Source organism: Scyliorhinus canicula, chromosome 13, assembly GCF_902713615.1.
Source record: "Scyliorhinus canicula chromosome 13, sScyCan1.1, whole genome shotgun sequence".
In the NCBI taxonomy this organism is placed as follows: domain Eukaryota; kingdom Metazoa; phylum Chordata; class Chondrichthyes; order Carcharhiniformes; family Scyliorhinidae; genus Scyliorhinus; species Scyliorhinus canicula.
In genome coordinates this window covers 38,707,609-38,733,896 of record NC_052158.1, presented here as the reverse complement: position 1 = coordinate 38,733,896, position 26,288 = coordinate 38,707,609, and the positions used below count along the sequence as shown (strand labels likewise).

The window sequence follows — 26,288 nt, the reverse complement described above, 5'->3', positions numbered from 1 at the left end:
TTTTTGAATCTGTGCGAAGAGTGAATAAGCTGGGTGGGAGGGGAGAGGCAAGAGATGAAGAGGGAGAGAGTAAGGAAAAGAGAAAGACGAAGAATGGAAAGAGAGTGAGATGGAGGGGGAGATGGGAAGCGAGAGTGAGGAAGGGAGAGAGCGAGCAAGGGGGAGGAAGTGGGATAGTGAGGATGGGAGCGAAAGAGATAAGTGAGAGTGAGGGAGGATGGGAGAGTGCGAGCGATGGGAAGTGGAAGGGAGGATGGGAGAGAGAGCAAGTGGGTGAAGGATTTTGTGAGAGCGCGGGAGAATGAGGATGGGAGAGAGAACAACGTGGGAGAGTGAGGGCGGATGGAAGAGTGAGAGGCAGTGGGAGAGTGAGGGAGGATGAGGACGGGAGAGCGAGGAAGTGGGAGAGTGAGGGAGAATGGGAGAGACACAGAGGCAGTGGGAGAGTGAGAAAAGATGGGAGTGCAAGAGAGGCAGTGGGAGAGTGAGGGAGGGTGGGAGGGAGTGAGAGGGTGGGAGAGAGCGAGAGGGGAAATGGGAGTGTGAGAGAGAATGGGAGGGAGTGAGTGGGTGGGAGAGAGCGAGAGGAGAAATGGGAGAGTGAGGGAGGATGGGAGAGAGCGATAGAAGAAGGGAGAGAAATCAAGAGAGGGGAAAGATCATGAGAGAGGGACCAAGAGGGAAGCAGAGCCATAGATGATTATTTGAAATGTAATTTTGGTCAGGTTCTGCAGTGAGCTATCCGGTCCTGTTTATTCCTATATCGTTCATCTGCTTTCGCTGTAGCCACTCTGGGACAATCTGGATTATGAATATGTGGGGCGATAGTTGTGTCGGGACAGAATCCTGTCTTCTGAGTCCAGAGTTCTGAAGGGGCCTATGTTTTGTTTTTCACCCATGATACAGTGAAGCAGAACTGAACTGCACAGTTAAGAGGTCCTTGCAAGCCCCATGAGACTAAACAATTCTCCCCTCAACTCACCCTACTCAAGTCAGGCCAACTATCCATGTGACTTATCACTGTCTGTGATGCAGACCTGATGCTCTGTCTGCCGATCAAACACATTAGCTGTAAAGGCAAAAAACCAAAAGCGTCACACTATCTGACCAAACCGCGCCTTGTTTGATGAATTTGTCCACAGGTTGAGGGATTGCAAGTGAGATTATCATCAGCGACCATATTACCCTCTCGTTGTGGCAAATAGTGAACAGGTCAGTGATCCTGGCTTGCATACATGAGGAAGTGGGATCAGATTCTGCAAAATCTGTTTCATAATATTGTACAACCATTACAGGCCACAGAGAGAGAGAGAGAGACAGAGCGAGGGAGCTATTTATGAGGGGGATTGATTACAAAAGTAAGGAGAGTTGTACAGGGCATTGGTGAGACCACACCTGGAGTATTGTGCACAGGATTGGTCTCTTTACTTAAATGCATTAGAAGCAGTTCAGAGGAAGTTTACTGAACTAATACCAGAAATGGGCAGATTGTCTTATGAGGAAAAGGTTGGACAGGCAAGGTTTGTAGCCACTAGAGTTTAGAAAAGTAAAAGGCGACTTGATCAAAAATCTTTAAGATCCTGAGGAGTATTGACAGGGTGGCTGTAGAAGAGATGCTTTGTCATGTAGGAGAACAGCTGAAAAATAAGGGGTCTCCCATTTAAGAAAGAGATGAGAATATTTTTCTCCGTGGGTAGTGAATCTCTGGAACGCTCTTCCTCAAAAGACAGTGGAAGCAGAATATTTTTAAGGCAGAGACAATTCTTGACGAACAAGGGGTGAAAGGTTATCAGGGGTGAAAGCTTATCGGGGGGGTGAAAGGTTATCGGGGTTCAGCAGGAATGTGGGGTTGAAGTTACAATCAGATCAGCCATGATCATATCGAATGATGGAGAAGACTCAAGGGGCCTGCTCCTGCACCTAATCCGCACGTATATACGTATGTTCGAGCCACTCGAGTAAAATTCCGGAATCCCTGGATTTGAGGGATTCGTGCCAGCCTATAACTTGCGCCAAATCAAGCAGATTGGTTGCAAACTTGCTGACTGGGACCCTGGTCCAGCAACACCTCGATACTTAAATTCCTCACCCCTCCCCTATCTCTCTGTAACCATCGCCAGCATTATTAACCTCGGAGATCTCTGCGGCCCTCTGAATCGGGTCTTGAATTCTAGGTTTGGCCAGCATTTGTTGACCATTCCTAATTACCCCTTGAGCTGAGTGGCTTGCTAGGCCATTATAGAAGGCAATTAAGAGTCAACCACACTGCTGTGGGTCTGGGGTCACATGTAAGCCAGACCATGTAAGGCGGGCCGATTTCCTCCCCTAAAGGACATTAGTGAACCAGATGGGTTTCTATGAGAATTGATGCTGGTTTTGAGATTACTCTTACAGACAATGGCTTTACAGTTTCAGATTTTAAAAACATTTCATTGAATTTAAATTTCACCAGCTGAGGTGCTGCCACTTGAACCCATATCCCTGGGGCCTTAGCTTGGGCCTCAGCATTACTCGCTCAACGACATTACCACCCCGCCTCCGTATCTCCTACTTGGAGGAGGAGGTATCAAGAGGGGGCAGCAGAAGAGGTGAATTTTAACTCGGGCTTTGGTGAGGGAGGTGGACAGGCATTAGGGAGGGGCTTCAGAGTGCAGTCACCTACCTAAGCAGCTCCCTGGTTTAATCTTACACCCGATCATGTAACATCCATTCCTTTAGTACTGCCCCCTTCAAGTGGTGGTTAGAAATGTGGAGTCAAATCTGAATCCACAAGGTCCTTTTTTAAAATAAATTTAGAGTACCCAATTATTTGTTTTCCCAACTAAGGGTGGCCAATCCACCTACCCTGCACATATTTGGGTGGTGGGGCTGAGACCCAGGCAGACACGGGGAGAATGTGCAAACTCCACACAGTGACCTGGGGCCGGGATCAAACCCGGGTACTTAGCACTGCAGGCAGCAGTGCTAATCACTGTGCCGCCCTTGAATCCACAAGATCCTGACAACAAAGTGAACGCACTGCTGAGTCAAGCTCTGAGTGCAGTTTTAGGTCATATTAGAAAACAGCTGTTATTGGTTTCAGTCGAGGAAGTCGGAATTTGGTGAAGGGTTAAACATGGGTTAGGATGTCAGAACCTCTCTGCTCTTTGCAGTTACTGATGTACTTGTTGCATGCTTCCAACTCTGCTTTCAGCTAAAGGTTTATTTATTTTTTTAAATTCGGGCTCTCTCTTTCTCACCAGTGGCGGTGCACTGCCGACCAGGAAAGTCCCTTGCTCCAGACCTGGCCTGTTATGAGCGAGCCTTCAGCCAGCCCACCAGCCGGGTGCAGTAGTTTGTGAGCATCCGCAGGTTTTCAAGAGAATCAGCTACTCACTGTCCAGAAATCTCTGCTGATGTGACCGGAGCGGAATGGCCTCCTGCTGTTCCGAGATCGGTCACAGCATCATCGGGATGGATGGTAACACACTCCACTTCACCTCAGGCTGTCCACATTGCCGTGTGACTGGAAGCCAGAGAAGTGTCACTATCCGTGGAAAGAGGATGTGCAACCCCCCCCTCCCTCCAAAATGTTCTCTCTCACCAGAAATACACCAACTGCACGCTGAAGCTGGGAAAGTGCCCACTTTGATGCATTGCACTGCCCACCTTCGCTCCGCAACTGCTGCCATGAAGGGTTAAAAGTCTTCCCGATTCCTCCCGAATGCCATGTTTAGACTCTCAACCCTCGGGACTGGAACAATTTGTCAATTCCCTTCACAAGTATCAGAAGCTTCACCAAGATCACCACAGAATCTCCCTTTCTCTCAAATGTCGTTTTCCTCTCACACCCACAAGCTGATTTACTTCAAAGGTGAATCCAAGGCCTGTCAGTAGCTCACTGTGCAAAGGTGATCTGGGGGTTGTGGGGCGGGGGGGGGGGGGGGGGGGGGGGGGGGTGCATGTGTGTGACTAATACATGTGTACACAGAGAAGAAAGACCAAATGGGAGGAAAAAAGAAAAAGAACCTCAGTCTGACTGCTGGGACCATCGGAAATGTGAGTAACCAGCACGTTGAACCTGGACACCCTCGTTGCAAGTACGGCGGGTCTAAAATCAGTTCTGATGTACGCCATCACTTTGCATGTCATCTGAAGCTGATGGAGTCTCCTCTTTTCTGTGAGTCACTGAAAATACAGGAGGAAACACCAGTGAGCGATGTTGAAGACAGGTTTACAAAAAGTATTGGAAGACACACAGAATCATGCATGTTTTTTTCAATTGTTTTTTGCTGGATGTGGGCATCAGTGACCAGGGCAGCATTGATTGCCCATCCCTTGCTGTCGCCTTCTTGAACTGTTGCAGTCCTAGTTGTAAATACATCCACTGTGCTATTTGGGGTGTGTGTGTGTGTGTGGGTGGGGGTAATTCCAGGATTTTGACCCAGTGAGTGTAAGAATATATATATTTCCAAGTCAAGATGGTGAGTGATTTGGAGGGGAATTTCCAAGTGGTGGCTTTCCTAAGTATCTGCTGCCCTTGTCCTTCTAGAAGGTAGTGGTCGAGGATTTGCAAGGCCTAGGGAGCCTTGGTGAGTTCCTGCAGTGTATCTTGTAAATGGCATACAAGGTTGTCACTGTTCATCGGTGACAGGAGTGAATGTGTGTGGGAGGGGTGCCAATCAAGTGGCCTGCTTTGTCCTGAATGGTTTTGAGCTTCTGGAGTGTTGCTACACTCATCCAGACAAGTGGAGGGTAGATATTACACTCCTGACTTGTGCCTTGTATATGGTGGGCAGGATTTGCGGAGTTAGGAAGCGAGTTACTCACCACAGGATCCTTAGCCTGACCTGCTCTTGCAGCCACAGTATTTATATGGCTCGTCCCGTTCGTTTGTGGTCAATGATAATCCCCATGATGCCGATAGTGGGGAATTCAGTAATGGTAATGCTATGGAATGTCAAGGGGCGATGGTTATATCCTCTCTTATTGGAAATGGTCACTGCCTGACACTTGTGTGGCGCAAAATGTTACTTGCCACGTGTCAGCACAAGCCTGGATATTGTCCAGGTCTTGCTGCATTTGGTACTGCTCAGTGTCTGTGGCGTCTTGAATGGTGATGAATGCTGTGCAGTCCTCTGTTAATAATGACCGGACATCATAAGAGGGCACAACAAGTTGTGATACAGGTGACGGGTAATACAGAACGCGGTAATAAATGTCAATACAAGTACATGACAATAACTGGCGACAGAGGCTGGGGCGGCAACAAATGGTTAAGATGATGCAGTAACAATGGGAGGAGAAGGGGATCAGGACACTAAAAGATTTGTTTTTTTGGGGGTCGGTTTGCAGGATTGAAGGAGCTGGAAGCGAAGTATGGGCTGGAGCAGGGGGAATGTTTAGATACATGCAGGTTCGAGATTTTACCAGAAAGGAGAGCTTCCTGGTGGAGATGGCCTCCACATTGTTGGAGGAGATGCTGACGACAGGGGGACAGGAGAAGGAGATGGTGTCGGCGGTTTACGGAGCAAGTTTGGAAGAGGAGAAGGCACCACTGGAAGGGATCAAGGCAAAGTGGGAGGAAGAGTTGGGAGAGGGTATGGAGGAGGGGTTCTGATGTGACGTGCTCTGGAGAGTGAACGCCTCCATCTCGTGCGCGAGGTTGGGGTTGATACAGCTGAAGGTTGTATATAGAGCACACCTCACGAGGGCGAGGATGAGCCGGATCTTTGAGGGGGTAGAAGATGTGTGAGCGCGTTGCGGGGCGCAGATCACGTTCATGCATTTTGGTCCTGTCCAAAGCTGGAGGATTACTGGAAGGAGGTTTTTAGGGTAATCTCTAAAGTGGTGCACGTGAAACTGGACCCTGGCCCTCGGGAGGCCATATTCGGCGTATCGGACCAGCCGGCGTTGGAAACGGGTGCGGAGGCAGATGTTGTAGCCTTTGCCTCGTTGATCACCTGAAGGCAGCTCCCGATAGGTTGGAGAGCAACCTCTCCACCTTGTGCCCTGTCGCGGCAAGGGGACCTGTGGGAATTCTTGACTCTTGAGAAGGTTAAGTTTGAACTGAGGGGAAGGATGGAGGGGTTCTACAATTCATAGGCATTATTCATTATGCACTTTTGAGAATTGGATTACATTGAATATTAGTTGGAGGGGTGGTTGGGGGGAGGGGGCTGTGTGTGCTAATGGTGACTACAGGTGATCCCTGATTTCGTTTTGTCATTTGTTTATGTAAACATGCGGATTAATGTTTGGGGGTTTGGGGAGGATGGGATTGTTGTTATTTATGTGGGGATTGACATATTTGTTACTGATTATTATTTATTGTTGGTGGGTGTAAATTTGGGAGAAAATGTGAAAAAGGAGGAAAATAAAAAATTTTTTTTAAAAAAAGATGCAGTAACAAATGGAAATAGAGGGCACGGCAGTTACCAGCGACAGAGCGCACCTGTAACATGGTGTGTGCAGCAACCAATGCGATAGCGGGCACAATAATGACTGGTGGCAGAGCGTGACAATAAACTTTTCTATCTAAGGAAGTGTGCCCCTCTGGTCTCTTTCCTAACTTCTTTTGATACAAATGGATTCAATCCATCTGGACTAGGCAATTTAACATCCCTAAATTTGATCTGTTTAATTATCCCCTCCTTTCTATCTTAAAGATCTATATCCTTTTCAAACTCTTCCAAATTCATGACAATCATGGCTAGCTTCCCTGGCAGGTACAGAGGCAAAGTATTTAGTACTTCTGCCACTTCCCCGCCATTGGCCCCCGAGTTTGTCATGTGCACTCTTTCGAGATCCTATCCTGATAATTATTAGATTACAGACATATCTGTGGGATACAATGGTTTTTTAAATATTCCTTGATAAATTTGATTTTGTAGTGCCTTTCTAGTGAAATAGTTGCCACCTGCTTTTGTCAGCCTCTCCTTTATTGTCCATATACTTCGTGACATTTTAAATTGGAGTTCTGCCAATATATCCATTTATCAAGATATGGACAGTTTACACCTGGACAGGGCCAAGACCGATGTCAGCATGATTGGGATGGGTTTAAACTAAAATGGCAGGGGGATGGGAACCTATTCAAGGAGTCAGAGGAGTGGGAATCAACTACAAACCAGAAGACAGAAAGGGAATAAGAGTCACAGCGTCAGGGATACGTGTTCAATTCCGGCCTCGGGTCACTGTCTGTGTAGACTTTCTTCCCGTGCCTGCTGGCTTTCCTCAGGCTGCACCGGTTTCCTCCCAAAGGCCAAAGATGTACAGGTTAGGTTGATTGGCCATGTTAAATTGCCCCTTAAGTGTCCAAAAGGTCAGGTGGGGTTACTGGGTTACGGGTATTGGGTCAGAGTGTGGGCCTAGGTGGGGCATTCTTTCCAAAGGTCGGTGCAGACTCGATGGGTCGAATGGTCTATTTCTGCATAGTATAAAACAAACAGCATCATCGGGAAACATAGCGGGATCTGGACAAGTAATGTTTAAAAGATAAGACTAAAGGCTTTGTGCCTTAACTGGCAGGGAATTTGCAATAAAGCATTTGAACTAATCACATAAATAGATGTAAAGGGTTTGATATAGTCAGTATTAGGGAGACTTAGGCTGCTGGATGACCAGGAATGGGAACAGAACATTCAAGGATATTTGGTATTTAGGAAGGACAAAAAGGAAAAGGCAGCAGAGTTGCAGTGCTGGTTAAAGAGGAAATTAAGGCAATAGTGATGAAGGATATTAGCTCTGACAATCTGTACAGGTAGAGCCGAGAAAGACCAAGGTGCAGAAAACGTTAGTGGGGGTTGTAGAGACCCCCAAACTGTCATGAGATGTTGGGAATGGCATTAAACAGGAAATTAGAAATGCATGCGATAAAGGAACATCTTTAATTATGGGTGATTTTAATCTGCATACAGATTGGGCAAATCAAATAAATCACAATACCGTAGAGGAGGAATTCCTGCAGTGTGTATTGGATAGTTTTCTTGATTAATATATTGAGGGAACCAACTAGAGAACAGGCCATTCCAGATTGTCTAATGAGAAAGGAATAATTGGCAATCTAATTGTGCGAGACCCTCGAGGGTGATCACATTTTTCATCAATATGGAGAGTGATGTTGTTGACATAGGAAACTAGCAGAAAACAAACAATTATACCAAAAGCTTCTATAAGTACAAAGAGGAAGAGAATAGCTAAAGTAAATGTTGGCCCTCTAGAGGACGATAATGGTGCAGTAATAATGGGGAACACAGAGATGGCGGAGGCACTGAACCAATATTTTGCCTCTGCCTTGACAGTAGAAGATAATAAAAATTTTCCAAAAACTATACTTAATGCAGAGGAACATGGTGCAATAACCATCGCTAGGGGTACGATATTGAATCAACTGGTGGGATTAAGGGCAGATAAGTCTCCGGGACCTAATGGCCTGCACCCTAGGGTATTAAGGGAGGTGGTGACGGAAATAGGGGATGTGTTGGTTATGATATTTCAGAATTCCCTGGATTCTGGAAGGGTCCTGGTGGATTGGAAATATGCTAATTTGAAATCCCTGTTCAAAAAGGGAGGCGCAAAAAAGTAGAAAACTATAGAACGGTTAGCTGGGCCACTGTGGTGGGGAAGTTGCTGGAATCAATCATTAAAGGAGGTGGTGATGGAACATTTGGAAAGACACAGGTCAACCCACTTTTGTGGGCATGATTTATGAGGGTAAGTCATGCTGAACAAACTTGCTAGAGTTCTTTGAGGACATAACCAGCAAGGTGGATAATGGGGAACCTGTGGATAAACCTTTTTAATTACATGCTGTACCTGCTGTACCTAGACCTCCAGGAGTTTGATAAGGTGTTGCATAAAAGACTAATGCAGAAGGTGAGATTGCAGGGTAATGGGGGTAGAGAACTCGACTGGATTGAGGATTGGCTGACTGGCAGAAAGCAGAGGGTTGTGATAAATGGGTCCTTCACTGGCTGGTATATGTAACTAGTGGGGGGCCGCAGAGGTCAGTCCTCAGACTTCAACTGTTTACAATTTATATAAATATATAATTTATATATAATATATATCGGCAAGCAGGGACAGAGTGCAACATAGCAAAATTTGTAGGTTGATACAGGTGGGAAAGCAGGCAGTGAGGAGGAGATAAAGGTTTTACAGACGGACGTAGGGCCAAAATTTTGGGTTATCCATTTTGGCTGGAAAAATAGAATGGCAAATTATTATCTAAATGAATAGCAGATCCGAGATGCTTCTGGGCAGAGGGATCCAGGTGTCTTTGTTCATGAATCTCAGAAAGTCGGTATGTAGGTACAGCATGTAATTAAAAAGGAATTCTTCAAGGATTTAACTATCACTGAATCACAGAAAATAGCGTGAAGAACAGGTCCTTCAGCCCATCAAGTCTGCACCGACACATGAAAAACACCTGACCTACCTATCCACCTAATTCCATTTGCCAGCACTTGGCCATAGCCTTGAATGTTATGACGTGCCAAGTGCTCATCCAGGTACTTTTTAACAGATGTGTGGTAACTCCCCTCATGACTGACACTAATTAAAGGGGGGGGGGGGGGGGGGGGGGGGGGGAAAGAGAACAGCTGCTCCCTATCCATGCCCCTCATAATCTTGTATATCCTGTTCAGGTTGCCCCTCACACTTCTCTGCTCCAAAAACAACCCAAACCTATCCAACCTTTCTTCATAATGCACGGTAGCACAATGGGTAGCACTGTTGCTTCACAGCTCCAGGGTCCCATGTTTGATTCCCGGCTTGGGTCACCGTCTGTGCATTTGTATGTTCTCCCCACGTCTGTGTGGGTTTCCTCCGGGTGCTCCGGTTTCCTCCCACAGTTCAAATCTCTCTCGCCCTGCCTTGAATATGTCCACCATTTCCTACTTTTTCAATTACAGCATCACTCTTTCTCTTGCTATATGGTGAACTCCTTTGGTGTCGTCTTCGATTTTCTCCCCTTATTCCCTTCTTGGCAGTTTTAACTTCTGTGCATCTCTTGCTATCGCTCTCAGTCCGCAGGTTCTCTATAGTTCTGCACCTTCACATAAAACCTTTCTTTCAGTTTTAACCTATCGCTCACTTCCCTTGTTTTAAAAAAAAATTCAGAGTACCCGATTATTTTTTTTCCCAATTAAGGGGCAATTTAGCGTGGCCAATCCACCTAACCTGCGCATCTTTGGGTTGTGGGGGTGAAACCCACGCAGACATGGGGAGAATGTGCAAACTCCACACAGTGACCCAGGGCCGGGATTTGAAGCCGGGTCCTCAGCGCTGCAGTCCCAGTGCTAACCACTGCTCCACATGCTGCCCCCTCACTTCCCTTGTTGACTGAGGTGGTTTAAATATACCTGAAGTCTCCTTGCTTTTTAGCCATATTGACAGGTCTTCCAATCCACCAGATAGTTTTGGAAGGCCGTCCAATTTTCATGCATTGTTCTATCCGTTAACTACCCTGTCCAGTCTATTTGAAATGAAATGAAAATCGCTTATTGTCACGAGTAGGCTTCAAATGAAGTTACTGTGAAAAGCCCCTAGTCGCCACAGTCCGGCGCCTGTTCGGGAAGGCTGTTACGGGAATCAAACCGTGCTGCCCGCCTGCTTGGTCTGCTTTAAAAGCCAGCGATTTAGCCCTGTGCTAAACAGCACCGTGCGTCAATTCCTGCGTCATCTTAAATTTAAAAGCTTTGTTCATGATTCACCCTGCTCCCTACTGAATCTAATTTTGACTTTGATCTATGATCACACTGCTGACTAATCCAGACTTGCTACTCCTCACCAAACCCAAGACAGTCCTGTCCTGTTGGTTTAAGATCAATATTGCTCCAGCAAATGGTGCCGAATACATTCCAGAAGTCCAGTGCTTCTGGGAATGGAGCTGTTTTGTTTCTCTCATTTGCATCAGAGGAGTTAAGTCTCCCAACGTGACTAATCTGCCGACGCATCCCTGATCTCCATTTACCTATCCCACAACTTTATCACTGCTGTGCATGGGTCAATAGACAACTCCCAAATTCTTCATTTTTTGTTCCTCAATTCCACCTATACCGTCCCTTAACCATATTGCTCCTTCTTCACCATTTTTTTGGTTGCTCTGTCGTTTTTAAATGCTTTACATTCGGGTATATTTATCTCCCAGTCCTGTCCAGCTGCAACCTGGTGTCATCAATGGCTGTTACGTCATACATATTTGGCTGAATTTACGCTTATTACTCCACTTGTGTTAAGTGTGCAAAACCTCTAATTGGACACGAGACATTGTCTTCGCCTTTGTATCCTGATGCTGGCTTCCATAGAATCCCGACAGTGCAGGAGGCCATTCAGCCCATAGACCCTCTGAAAGAGCACCCTACCAAGACCCACACCCCCACACTATCCCAGTAACTCCATGCATTGTTCATGGCCAATCCAGGTAACCTGCACATCTTTGGACTGTGGGAGAAAACCGGAGCACCAGGAGGAATCCCACGCAGACACGGGGACAACGCTAAGGCGTAGCCTCCTCCTTTTGTCCTGATTATGTCACGGCTCCCAACATGGCAACTGGATCTTTCCCCCTCCCTTGTGAAATTTCTTTCCCTGTTGCATTGAGATAACCCTTACTCTGGCAGCAGACAGACTGCACATCCTCTGGGTTGCGACTGCTATCAATCCCGCAATAAATGTGTCGCCTCTGCTCCTCTTTAAACTGCCTTGGGCAGTAGTGCGACTGCCTCCACTCCTCACAGCTCAGCTTATCCAGTGCCACCTGCTGGGGATGGTACAAGGGAGGTAACAAGCAGGTGCCTCATCGTGGTGTGGCCAAGAGTTGTGCAGTTTCCGTGACTGGATGGGGCTGTTGCTGAAGAGCATTTGTATGTATTCATGTGTCCGTGCGTGTCTACACGCTCGTGTGACCTAATGTCAGAGATAGTCTGAGTCCGTGTGTGATTCCACTCGTATGCTTCCGTGTCGATACCATAGGCGCGTATGTGTGTTCGCCGTGTATGGGGGGGTGGGCCCTGTGTGTGTGTGGGGAGGAGGGGGGGGAGCTGTGTGTGTGGAGGGAGGCCGTATGGCCATATATGTGTCTGTGGGGGGGGGGGGGGGGGGGGGGGGGAGAGACGAGAGAATGTGTGTATGTGGGGGTGTGCTGTATAATTGCGGACGTTGGGGGGGGGGGGGGCCTGTGTGTGTGTGGGGTGGGGGGGCCTGCGTGTTTGTGTGAGGGCCCTGCGTGTGTGGGGGGGGTGGCTGTATGTGTGCCTGCGCATGTGGGGCCTGTGTGTGTGGGGGGAGGGAGGGGCTCTGTGCGTGTGCAGGGGGGGGGGGTCTGTGTGTGTGTGGGGTGGCTGTATATGTATGTACAGGAGGGTGTGGGGGGGCTGTATGCGTGTCTGTGCATGTGGGGGGGTGTGTGTGTGTGGGGTGGCTGTATGTGTATATACGGGAGGATGTGTGTATGTGTGTGTGGGGGGGGGAAGGCTCTGTGTATGTGCGTGAGTGGCACCTGGTTGTGTATGTAACTAGGGAGGGCTTATGTGTATGTTTGTGGGGGGGTCCTGTCTGTGTGTGCCTTTGTTCGAGTGCGCGGGGAAGGCTTGCGTGCTGGGGGGGGGGGGGGGGGGGGGGGGGGGGACTGCGTACGCAGGGTCCTGCGTGTGGCCGCCTGTGGGCCTGTTTGTGTGCATGCTCATTTGTTCGTGTGCATGTGCGCCTGCTTGTGCTTACATGCGTAGGCCTGTTGGTATGTGCCTGTTTGTGTATGTGGGCCTATTGGTTTGCACGTGTGTTGCGTGGGCCTGTACGCATGCGTGTGACTGTGCATGCCGGAGTGTGCGCCCGCGCATGGGCTTGTGAGCATGCACGTGGACCTTTACACGCACATGTGGGCTTGTGTGGGTGCATGTATGTGGGCCTGTGTCAGTACGTGTGCTTGTGCACACACGGGTGGGCCTGTGCACACACACTTGTGTGGGTCTGTGTGTGCGTGTGGGCCGGTGTAGGCACGCATGTCTGCGCATGAGAACGCATGCAGGGCTGTGTGTGCAGGCTTGTGTGGCTTTGTGTACGAGTGCATGCATCTGTGGGCCTGTGTGTGTCGGGTGTGGATCTGTGTACGCCTGTGGTGTGCCTGAGGTGCAGCACATCAGTGTGCACTCTGTACTCGTTTGGGTATCCACTCATCTGCGCAAGTCTGTTGCTGGGTGTGTATCCATTTGTATGTGTATCTGGTAGTTTGACTATCTGCTCATGTATAGTCGCATTCCTGTACCCACTTGCGTATACGGTCTGCTCGCACGTTTTTACCCGTTTATGTGCGTTAGCTCATGTGCATTAGTCCGTTTTCTAGTGTGTTTATTTGAGTGGGAATGGGTAATTCTTCCATTACTACTCTTCCCGTTTGCGATTCCTACCTTCCACAACTAACCCCGTCCAGTTCCCCCCACCCTCTCCCCACTTTCCACCCAACCCCGTTAGATTACAACTGATTCCCTGAAGTTGTGGCTCTACCAACCATTAATCTCGTTGACTTGCACCTGGCCACCTCTGGCCCAGATGTTGGTGACAGCAGTCAAGACAGCCAAGCAGCTGTCAAACTCCTCGGTGGGACATTTGGCAGCGAGCACGGAGAGTTTCTGAGCTACCTTGAAGGCCTGGTGATATTGTTCCTGCTGCATCGGTGTTGTCTCTTCTTTCGGCGACTCAGGCTGCTGGGGCGGGACCGGGGCAGGTTCAGCAGCCGGGGTCTCGGAGATGATGCGGAAGACTGGGTGGTTCCTCAGGTAGTGCTCACGGGTCCAGCGGGGAGAGCAGAGGGTTGGCTCAAAGAGGTCGGTGCCCCGCAACTGCCGGAAGGCCAGGATGTGGCGGCAGGGCAGCCTCATGGAGGAGTGGAAAGCGCACTGGCAGCTGCTTTGACCTGTCACCACACCCCGCCGGCGGGAGACGGGCTGTGCCTGCTCGCCGTCCACGCTGAGGAAGGTCACCCACTGGGCCTCCTCCAGCTCTCGCTGTACCCGCGAGAAGGCAAAGCCGGTGAGGAGGCTGAAGTAGGCCGAGGCGGAGGAGCTGGCCTCCAGCGCCACGAAGGATGGCTTCTGGAACATGCGCACAGTCCGGTGGTCGCACTCCGTCCGCAGCGACTCCACGGCCTTTAACAGGCCCTGCACAAAGGTGGCCGAGTCGGTGAACTTGCCCATCGCCGCCTGCAGCTTCTGGCCCAGCTGCTCCACCCGGTTGATGGTGCTGATCAGGTAGGACTCACTCTCGTGCTTGAAGCCCTCCACCCACTGGCTGCGGCTCTCGTGCCAGTTCTGGTGGAAGTAGTCAATGGCTCGCTGGGTGTTGGTGTCGAGGAGCTGGTGGTACAGCAGGTCGTATTCCTCGGCCGAGGCTGCATAGCACATGTTGTGGAGGATCTCCAGCAGCAGGTTTCTGAAAGAGGGAGAGAGGAGAAGAAGATTAGGAAACATTGCCACAGCTGCCCTTCGCATTCCTCCTCGCGTGCCCTCCATTGCGATCAGTGCCACTCGCGAGACAGTGTTACTATTCTGCACAGGTGTCACCCTGTGCCTGTCCTTTTAACGTCACTTGCCATCAACATACAGGGCAACGGTGGCATTGCTGCCTTACAGCTCCAGGGACACGGTTCAATTCCGGCCTTGGGTGACTATCTGTGGAGTTTGCCTTTCTCCCTGTGTCTGCATGGGTTTCCTCCCACAGTTCAGGGATGTGTAGGTTAGGTTGGGTTACGGTGTTTCAGGGATCGGTCAGGAGAGTGGGCCTACGTTGGGTGCACTTTCAGAGCATCGGTGCAGACTCGATGGGCCAAATGGCCGTCTTCTACACTGTAACAATTCTATGGCCACATTGAGACAGCGTCTTGAAAATAGAAAAATATACACCCTCGGGAGCGGAATCAGACACAAATTCGACAGGCAGCCACATAAAGAGGTGTCAGGACAGGTGACCAGAAAGAAGGTGCTTTTAATCTTAAAGGAGAGAGGTAGGAAGGAACAAAGAAGCTGTGTCAGGGACAATTCCACAGTTCAGGGCTAAGGTGGGTGAGATCCATTGGAGGTTGCATGTCCAGTGGCACATTTACGCGGTAATTATTTTCCGAAATATTGGCAGACAGGTGTATGGTGTTCGCTGTTCACATGTGTCTCGTTCTTGCTTTCAGACAGTGCTGAACTTTATTCCGCTGATTCACACATTCTGCTATTTTCAGACAGCATTGACCCTTATTCTGTAATTGGCACCATCTCTCGACCAATGCTGGGTGTCTTTACACTACCACTCACTTTGTTTTGCATTCCATTATATCTTTATCACTTAATAATCACTTTTTAAAAATAAATTTAGAGTACCCAATTAATTTTTTTCCAATTAAGGGGCAATTTAGCGTGGCCAATCCACCTATCCTGCACATCTTTGGGTTGTGGGGTCAAACCCACGCAAACACGAAGAGAAAGTGCAAATGCCACACGGACAGTGACCCAGAGCCGGGATCGAACCTGGGACCTCGGCGCCATGAGGCAGCAATGCTAACCACTGTGCCACCGTGCTGCCCCCAATAATCCCCACTCTTTAACCGAACCATAATATCCTCTTTTCCTCTCCCGGTGAGGAATTGAACAAACTAATGTGGTACAAAATGGGATAATTAATTAGGATAATGTGGAGGCCGGAATAAAGGAACTGGGCTAAGCATGGCTTGGATGGGTAATTGCTAGGACGAGAATGCTGAGTGAAAGCCCCCCCCCCCCCCCGCCGCCAAGGGCTGAAGAATGTGAAGTGAGCCCAGGACAGAGGAATGTGAAATGAGCCAATCAGGATATATGGCCAGGTTAAGAAGTGTATAGGGCTAGCCTATGGGAATTTTGCATTCATTACTGTTGCCTTATTTGGTCGTATGTATGTGATATTTGATGCAACTTGAATGCATCTGTACAGAAATGTTTTGTCCTTTGTGCATTCTGGCTGTTGAAGATTCAGGAGACATGGTTGTGTCCTGCTCTCCCAATAGAGTGAGTCACCCAGCTAGCTGGTTAATATAAACAATAATTGATACCTGCAAATCCGACTCAACTTTTATTGAGACCAGACTGAAAGCAAAAGAATCAGGATTGTCATTTGGTGCCGAAACCCGGGATTTCTCCAGACGATCACCTCTCCTCTGCGAAATCAGAATTGGACTGATCTCGGACGGGGAAAGAGGAAATGGGCCCACGATTCGAGTAGCTGGAAAATTACCATGTCGATTTTCCTCTCTCTCGTATTCTGATTACAGTCTAATCACTCGCATTTGATCAGGTAAGATCGTCTCGACGAAATCAAAGATCAGTCTGGAGGATTAGATGAATTAATTTCAGTCGATGCAGGTACGGCTGAGGGGTGGAACATAATTGAGTGAATACGGAGTAACAATTCAGCTGGTGACTGTTGGAATGTTGCCTAGTAAGTCAGTTGCATGTGAGTTGAAAATTAAAATTGGTTATATTAAATTACACTTTAATTCGGTTAAGGTCTTTAACGGGTTGATGGAATGTCACAGAGACAATTCAGTAAAGACCGCTGACGGAATGTTCTGGAGACAATTCAATTCCGTACAATTAGAATTGGCTAAGTTAAAATTTATTGTTGGGAGATATGTTTTTGAGTGAAACAAAGAATTGGGAGATGAATGGCCACTAGGGGGAACCAGAGACTTAGGAAGTTTAGAACTGTATCGGAAAGTGGATCTCTCAGGATTTGGTAAACGGATATTCTAGTTTCTTTGAAAATTCAAATTGTTATTGTTCGGTTGGTTGAGATTAATGAAAGTATAATGATTTGAATTCCTTTTGTTTGAATGGAAATCTCCAACGAATGAATCCTAGTTTTTAAAATGTTGTGTTTTGCAAAATGAAGTTGCACATCAATTAGGAGGTATACTCGGCCGTTAAAGTGAGTTTTAAAACGGTAAGTATTTGAAAGTTCTTTATAAAATCAGTAATAATGATTAACATTGTGGGAGTTAACTAGAACATAATTCTCAGGAAGTAAACAAAAAGCAAAATCAAAATGTATAAATTGGGATTTGTACATGATTGGTTTCAACTCGGCATAGTCTTGGCTGCTAAACAAAAATTAAGAAATAAGAGAACAAAGGAATCTAAATTGAAATGTGAAGACTAGGCATTCGGTGTGCGTCATGTGCTGCTTTGTTAGAGGCAGCCATGATGTAACTTCAATTAAAAATTTTCAGTATTTTCTCTGGAAACTCATTACACATCAAATTTACTGATGAATTTACTTTCATACAGCAAAGACTATGGATTTTTTTTGGACTGCATTGCGGATGGAGCTTTAAGGAATAAAGATATGGGACCGGAGCTTAGATTAGGAGTATTACTTGCACAGTATCAGGAAATGAGAATCTGATGGCAAGGAAAGATTAATAAAAATAGATGCAAAAACAAAAAGAAAAAATTAAGATATAAACACCAATTGATAACTAGAGGAGATAAGGAAAACAAAACTAGTAATACCTTTGGCACTAAACATTACGTATACTGTAAATTGCCACAAGGATATGTTAATTCCCCGAACCACTTTCAGGCAATAGTAAGGGAGCTGATTAAACATGATTTGGCTTTCGTATATATTGATGATGTGTTAATTAGAGATGATGATCAGGGGGACACATGTTGAAAGAGTGACCAAAATTATTAAAACACTTAAGTGAAGTAGGATTTAAAATAGGGTTAAAGAAATGCCAGATTGGCAGGAGCGAAGTTGACTATTTAGTGTATTCAGTGTCAACGGCAGGCAGGGAGGCCAGTGTTGGGATGAGAGAGAAAGTTACTAGAATCACAGCGCCTGTTTCACGAAACGGGGTTCAGCAAATCATGAGAACTTTGGGGTATTTGAGACACCTATGGAAGAATCGTCCTCGGAGCAGCAAAAGTAATTTGTGCTTTTTAATCACAGCTGATAGAAGCACAGGCTAAGTTGCATTAGACAATTGGTCCCCAGTTTAAATGATTCATTGTGAACATAATGAAACATCGTGTCAAAGGTGTGGCACGTCCTGTAGCCCAGTAGTTTGGTGAAGGAGTAATCATATGAAACCTAGGAGAATGACAGATACAGTGTAGACAGACGATTTTATATTGCATTTAGAACAATAGAAATGCGGAAATGCTTCGGCTCAAAGCAATACTGATGATTGAAGATTGTGACCACAAGATAAATTTTGACCATGGGATGGTGTACTAATGACAAATTGTAATTACTGCAGAGAAAACCTAGCTGACGACAGATGATTGGGAAAGGGTGTGCAAGCTTGTGGACAAGTGACAAACTTGTGGTATCGATTAGTGAGGGAGTACGTAGTTTATGCTGTTGGGATGACCTGGGGACGTAAAATTAGCCTAACAGTGCTTAGAGACTATCACTGCAATGATGCCGTGCCACAGGATAGATCATATCCCCCAACCGCTTGGACAAGGAAAAAAGGAATGTTTGGGTGTGGGTGTCAGGATGCCAGTGAATTGAAACCTGTTAGCAGCATCAATAGGACAGATGGTACAGTGAAAATGTCATATTCGGAACTTATCCTGTCACAATCAGAATTAAGAACATTGAAATAGATGCAGTAGCAATATCCAAAATGTATCAGGGAAAGTTTCGACCTGATTGAATCACTGAGTTAGAAAAAGAGGAATGGTGGCAATGGAGATCCAGAAGTCCTGGAGAGGGTACTTCTGGAATATCCAAGCAAGGATAGGAAGATACAAATCAAGAAATAGGGCCCTCTCTGCCTTTGACCTGTTCATTTGGGTTTGAGATGAAGCAACAGTACAGAAGATGAACCTGAACAACACTCCAAAGAAGAATGTTTCACAGTATGGGGAAAAAAACTAATGATAAAATTGGCTACATATTTGAGGGAATTAAATGATAAGAGCCCGGAAGAAAACCCTTACGGGTTAGAAACAAATCAAAATAACAAATTATTACTGAATAGTGAAACCTCCGGTCAGACATCTCTAACTGAACGTTAGCTGATGGGTGATCTGTGGTCTCCACGTGTATTACGTGGTGGGGTTATTAAAGGTCTCGGCAGACAGCAGCGACTGACGAGGAACCCCCGTATTTTAAATGACAATAGTTTAAGAATCATGTCCTGTAAGTTGTTAGGGACTGTTATGTATGGATTCAATTGGGTTGAACCCAAAAAGTTAACTGTATTAAATGTGCGAGTGGTGTTACTGCAAAAAAACAAAAAATAAATACATTTTTAAAAAATTGTCACCGGCACCCTCCCCAACAGAATAAAACCAATTACATTTCAACCTCTTAGTTCCGAAGAAGTCATATTGGACTCGAAATGCTCTGACTGTTTCCCTCTCTGCAAATGGCGCCAGACCTGCTGAGTTTCTTCCCCCCACACTGTTTCTATCTCATGTGCATGGAGTTGGTAGCACAGTGGTTAGCCCAGTTGCTTCACAGCTAAGGGTCCCAGTTTCGATTCCGGGCTTGGGTCACTGTGTGTGGAGTCTGCACGTTCTCCCTGTGTCTGCGTAGGTTTCCTCCGCGTGCTCCATTTGCTCCCGCAGTCCAAAGATGTGCAGGTTAGGTGGATTGGCCATGATAAATTGCCCTTAGGTTAGGTGGGGTTACTACGACTCGATGGGCCGAATGGCCTCCTTCAGCACTGTAAATTCTATGATAAGGCAGCATTACAACCGCTCAAGTTTTGATACCCAAAGGCAGTTCCTGGGAATAAAGGACAAGTGGTGGGAAGAGAAAGCTCGACAGCCCCAACAACCTGCAGAACTCATGGCAGGCAAAGCTTTTTTTGTTTTTTGAGGTCACCAGGACGATCCACAGGCCAAGGCTAACTGGGCAAAACCCCACTTGCTCACGGGACAGTGTTTCTCTTCATAAGGGTGACACAGTGCCATCCATCACCGGAAAGCACATTGCAAAACAACTCCTTAACCGTGAATGCACAATTGCAGCTCTCCCCCAGTCTGTCCTGACTGGGAGATATATCGGCCGTTCCATCACTGTGTCAAAATCATGCAACTCCCTCCCTAACAGCACCATGGGTGTACCTACACCACACCGACTGCAGCGGTTCAAGAAGTTTCGCTAGGGGCAATTAGGGATGGGCAATAAATGCCGGCCCAGCCAGCGAAATCCATATCCCATGAACAAGTTTTAAAAGACCCTGTGGTACAATCCATTGGTGAACAACCATCGATGGGAGAGTTGCAACAAGCAATCGAACAGATGGCAAACAAAATCTGCGGCCCAGCTGGTATTCCAGATGGGATCTTCCAAAGCTGGTGGTCTTTCGCTCACATCAAGACTGCCTTTACCACCCTATGGATTTGGGAGGAAGAACAACTCCCACCCCTGCTGGACTTTAGAAATATGGCAGGTGCGAGGGGGTTCGATGTTAATAATAGATAGGGGCGGGGTCAGGCTCATGGGGCAAGGCCCAGTGGTATGATGCTGGCATCTTCAAGAAGGGTGACAAATGATGATTTGGGATCCTCGAGCTATTTCCCTCTAGGTCACGTGAGGGAAAGTCCTGGTCCGGATTCACCTGCATCGCCTACTTCCTGTGACTAAGGAAATACTCGCAGAGATATGGTGTGGCATTAGAACTTCCAGAGGAACCCCTGACATGGCCTCCGTTGCCAGGAAAAAAAACAAGAAAAAAAAAAGGGCAGCACGGTAGTTAGCATAAATGCTTCACAGCTCCAGGGTCCTAGGTTCGATTCCCGGCTGGGTCACTGTCTGTGCGGAGTCTGCACATCCTCCCCGTGTGTGCGTGGGTTTCCTCCGGGTGCTCCGGTTTCCTCCCACAGTCCAAAGATGTGCGGGTTAGGTGGATTGGCCAGGCTAAATTGCCCTTAGTGTCCTAAAAAATAAGGTTAATGGGGGTTGTTGGGTTACTGGGATAGGTATACGTGGGCTTGAGTAGGTTGATCATTGCTCTGCACAACATAGAGGGCCGAAGGGCCTGTTCTGTGCTGTACTGTTCTAATTCTAATACCACCAGAAACTCTTCATTTTGTTCATCGAAATGTCCAAAGTATCTGACTTGGTGAATCGCGAGGCGCTGTGGATTGCGCGCCAAAGCTTTAAATGTCCAAGAAACAGCATCACTACACTGAATTTGCTTTGTGATGACATCACTACGATTGTCTTGACCGGGAGCTCCGAAACAAATGGCTTCAAAATCCAGATTTTGGTGGTGGGGGGGGGAATCAAGCAAGGGTGTGTTATAAGACACACTCTCTTTGCAATCTACCTTGGGATAGGGAGGTACAGTAGCACAAGTGATTAGCACTGTGGCTTCACAGTACCAGGGTCCCAGGTTCAATTCCCTACTGGGTCACTGTGTGGAGTCTGCACGTTCTCCCCGTGTCTGTGTGGGTTTGCTCCGGGTGCTCCGATTTCCTCCCACAGTCCAAAGACGTGCAGGTTAGGTGGATTGGCCATGATAAATTGCTCTTAGTGGCCAAAAGAAAAAGTTTAGGAGGGGTTATTGGGTTACGGGGATAGGGTGGAAGTGAGGGCTTAAGTGGGTCAGTGCAGACTCGATGGGCCGAATGGCCTCCTTCTGCACTGTATGTTCTATGATGGCTAGTCACCTCAAAAGATCACTGCCCTCTGGTGTCAGTATTAAATATGCCCGTGCCAAAACTAAACTGACCACCATAGATATACAAGATTTCCAATTTGCGGTGCCATTGTTCACTCTGCATCAGATCTGTGAACCACTCTCAAATCTCTTCAGTTCTGCACACGAGACTCGGCCTGTGCTTGAATGTTGTCAAAGCAAAACTCATTTGGTAATTAGAAATGGGCAATAAATTGTGGCCTAGCTAGCGAAGTCCACATATAATTCATGAATTTTTAAAATATCAATGGATATAGGCAGATAAATAGCTGTGAGGTATAGATATCATGATGCAGATGATACATAGAGACAGAAAGGGAGACAGACATCTCTTTACTCTCCCTGGGTTCCCAGCACTCTCCTCAAAAGTACTCCTCCACAAAGGGCTCCCGCTACCCCCAGCATCTTACCATGTAATCACTGAGGATAGAGACGGAAGGGATGGGGGGGGGATTGGAGGTGAGCATGGATGGAGAGGATTGGTTACAGCCTGACCTCTGACTGACAGAATTTCAAAGGATAAAGGGCCTCACTGTCTGACCCCCTCCCCCAGGTCTGAGACAGTCATGGGACGTCAGTACTCACTGTTGTCCGACTGTCACATGCAGCTTGTCGGTGGTGATGTCCGTCTGGAAGGTGTGCAGAGTGTGGAAGAGGCAAGTGATCAGCTTGGATTGGGGCAGGACCTCGGCAACCACTTCCCCACAGTACGGTCTGCCGCTGCACATCACTGTCTGGATCCTCTCTGCTGCCGGGTTCTTCTGCTTGAAGATGCGCAGCAGCTGCTTGATGGTCTCACGCTCTTTATTCTGCATGAACCACAGACACACCAGCTCACTCTCCCCATTGCCATCGATCCCCAGCAACAGGAAGGTGGGCAACCACAAGTCCTCCCACCTGTGCACAAAATCCAGCAACAGCACCTCGGGGAACTTCTCAAACGTCTGCTTCATGATGTTGTCCTGAAAGTAGATGGCCTGCAGCACATTAGCCTTGCTGACTACTACCACCACATTGCCATCTGGAAAGAAGAGTGCACACAGATAAGTCAGCAGGATACAGGCAAAGGAACAGCACTTCAGCCAACTGATACTGTTATATAGGCCGTTCAGCCCATTGATACTGTCACATTGCAGCCCAACGATACTACTATACAGGCCGTACAGTTCAATAATACCGTTTTACAGGGCTAGAGTTTATCGGAACCGTTATACAGGCCATATAGTTCAACGATACTGTTATCCAGTCTGCACAGTTCAACAATCCCGTTATACAGACCAATCAGTTCATCGATAGGGTTACACGGTCTGGGGAATTCATAGATACCGTTATACAGTCCATACAATACATCAATACTGTTATACAGTCCGTACAGTACATCAATACCATTATACAGGCCAATCAGGTCATCAATACAGTTCTGCAGTCCGTAAAATTCAGCAATACCATTATACAGTCCGATTCCGTTATACAGTCCACAGTTCATCAATACCGTTATACTGGCCGTACAGTTCATCGATACCATTATACAGACCGTACAGTTCAATGATCCTGTTATACAGGCCATACAGGGGCAGCACAGTGGTGCAGTGGTTAGCACTGCTGCCTATGGCACGGAGGACCCGGGTTTGATCCTGGCCCCGGATCACTGTCTGTGTGGAGTTTGCACATTCTCCCCACGTCTGCCTGGGTTTCACCCCCACAACCAAATACACTTCAATGATCCTGTTACACAGACCGTACAGTTCAACGTTCCTGTTATACAGGCCACTCAAATCAGCAATACTCTTATCCAGGCAATTCAGACCATCAATACTCTTATACAGACCATTAAGACAACAACATTGTCACAACCAGCCATTAGACTGTTCAATCCATGGATATTGTCATTTAACCCAGGCATTTCAAAGTGGGGGTTGCAACCCGTGGGCGGGTGTCGGGAGGGTCACAGAGCCAGCCATCGCAGCGTTCCCGATTGTGGGCATTAATGCCCAAACAGCCGCAGCAGCCAGCTATTAATAATGAGGACTGCGAGTTACTTTGAAAACGATGGCCAGGACCAGCTAAAAAAATGCGGGCGCACTGCGCATTGTGCCCAGGAGTGTTTGGACCTGAACCCTGGGTCAAAGTGCGATAGCGGCATGGTGGCGGCTGACTGCGTGGTGATTACCAATGATGAACAAGGCTTTGACCTCGATCTGTTTTGCATCCCCAAACATTACTGTAATGATCTGGAGAGAGTATATTCCTCATGGTTTAATCATGGACAGAACTGAACGTTTGGCAAGGGATATAATGAAAGCCATGGGTAATCATCACATCATCACCCTCTGTGTACTGAAGGGTGACTACAAGGTTATTCCTGCTGACCGTTAGACTACATTAAAGCATTGAATCGAAACAGTGAACAGTCAATGCCAATGACGGTGGACTTCATCCGCTTGAAGAGTTACTGTAATGATCAGTCAACATGGGAGCTACTCAAAGTTTACGAACTGAGGTACAAAATTCATGCTTTTCTCCTCTAGAAATTGTCCTCTCTGGCTGATTAGTTTGCTGATGAAACTTGGATGCTAACTATGTTTTACCTCACCTACTATGAACCTGATTGGAGTGAGATCGTGAGGACCAAACAGGCTCACCTCGCGCATTAACGGTAAGAGAAAATAGTGGGTTGGGAAGCTTGACCGGCGTGGGTCACAAAGGTTGTTGGTAAATGGGTCCCCGGAAAAAAAGTTTGAAAAACACTGATCTAAACTGCACATCTTTGGACACTAAGGGGCAATTTTATCATGGCCAGTCCACCTAATCTGCATATCTCTGGACTAAAACCAGAACACCCAGAGGAAACCCACGCAGACATGGGGATAACGTACAAACTCCACAGTCACCCAAGCCCAGAACTGAACCCAGGTTTCTGGTGCTGTGAGGCAGCAGTGCTAACCACTGTCACCGTGCTGCCCCGTACAGATCAATTTGCTCATATTTATGCTTTTTTGGCAAATAAAATGAGAAATCTAACTAATGGCAAAACTTTCAAAGGAAACATAAAAATTCAAAAGTGTTCCCAGGGACTTCCGGTGGCGGCAATGTGCAGTTGAGCCGCACATTTGGCAGCTCCCGCGATCAACAGACTTCGGGGCTTTTTTAAGGGCCCCCAAAGGAGCTGAGGAGGCAAATCCCGACGAGGGAAATAGGCCAGGAGTCGCCCCAGTGGTCCCATGGTCCGGACCAGGAGTGGAGCAGTGAGAAAATCGACAAAAACACCCAGGAAAAATCGGGGCAAGGAAAACAAAATGGCGGCCGGCGAAAGCTTTGAGGAGCTGAGGAAGTGGGTCCAGGAGCAGCAGACAACTCTGCTGCGCTGCTTCCAGGAGCTGAAGTTGGAGCTGCTGGAGTCCCTGAAGGTAACCAATAGGGAGCTAATGGAGACCCAGACAGCCCAGAGGGCTGCGATCCGGGAGCTGCAGCAGCAGGCCGCCGAAAGGGGGGACGAGGTCGTGGCCGTGGCGGGGAAGGTGGAGATGCACGAGGCGCTCCATAAAGGTGGCAGGAGCGGTTCGAGGAGCTGGACAACCGGTCGAGGAGGAAGGATCTACGGATCCTGGGCCTCACGGAGGGGCTGGAGGGGTCGGACCTAGCGGCCTATGTGGTGATGATGCTAAACTCGCTGATGGGGGCTGGGTACTTCCAGGGGCCCCTGGAGTTGGAGGGGGCCCACAGAATTCTGGCTAGGAGGCCCAAGCCAAACGAGCCGCTGCGGGCGGTGTTGGTGAGGTTCCACCGGTTCGTGGATCGTGAGTGTGTGCTCCGGTGGGCCAAGAAGGAGCGGAGCAGCAAATGGGAGAACACGGAGGTGCGGATCTTCCAGGACTGGAGTGCGAAGTGGCGAGGCGGAGGGCCGGGTTTAACCGGACGAAGGCGGTGCTCCACAGACGGAAGGTGAAGTTTGGAATGTTGCAGCCAGCGCGTCTGTGGGTCACCTATAAGGATCGGCACCAGTATTTTGAGTCCCCGGAGGAGGCGTGGGCCTTCGTGCAAGCCGAGAAGCTGGACTCAAACTGAGGGTCCCCCTGTTGGGGGATGCTGTATAATACTGTATTTATTTATACTGTATTTGTATTTGCTGGGTTTAGGGTAAGATGTGGGGTGGTTTTAGGGTGGGTGGGGCGATGTCGTACGGGTTTTTTCTTTATGGGTTTTCAAGCAGGGGTTAGGTGGACGGGTTCGGGCAGAGGGGTAAACGGGGTGTTCGGGGAGCTGGTGGGGGGGACTGACAATGGGAGTGGCCCTGGAGGAGGCGGGGCCCGGCAGGGCGAAAGCGCGGGCTTTCTGCGGGGATCCCGCGCTGGGAGAGGGAGGGGGCGTGTTTACTTTTCCCACGTAGGAGCGGGGGGGGGGGTGGAGGGTAGACTCGTTGACGCGCACAATGGAGGAGGGGCAGTCCCACGTTGGGAGGAGCCGAAAGTAGGGCGGGAGCCGCCAGGGTCAGCAGAAGTTAGCTGGCTCACGGGAGTGCTGTAGGAGGGGGGGGGGGGGGGGGGGCGGCTAGGAGGGGTCCTAGCCTGGGGGGGGGGGAGAACCGGGTTGCTGCTGAAACGGTCAGGAAGGAGCTGGAGGACGCAGG

The 26,288-nt window shown here is 48.1% G+C and overlaps 1 protein-coding gene across 2 annotated transcripts in view; it reads right to left on the bottom strand.

Annotated features, from left to right (window-relative positions):
- Positions 1-588: 588 nt before the first annotated feature.
- LOC119975886 (zinc finger SWIM domain-containing protein 1-like) overlaps positions 589-26,288 on the bottom strand; it is a 43,178-nt gene continuing 17,478 nt past the window's right edge. Inside the window, exons 5-7 of one of the 2 annotated variants that reach the window (XM_038815797.1) lie at positions 22,247-22,682; positions 13,490-14,409; positions 589-4,167 (exon numbers count right to left, since the gene is read on the bottom strand). In XM_038815797.1, the coding sequence (XP_038671725.1) occupies positions 4,097-4,167; positions 13,490-14,409; positions 22,247-22,682 (1,427 nt within the window). In that variant the 3' untranslated portion in view covers positions 589-4,096. The remainder of the gene's footprint in view (positions 4,168-13,489; positions 14,410-22,246; positions 22,683-26,288) is intronic. The other variant, XM_038815798.1, reaches the window with a different exon arrangement.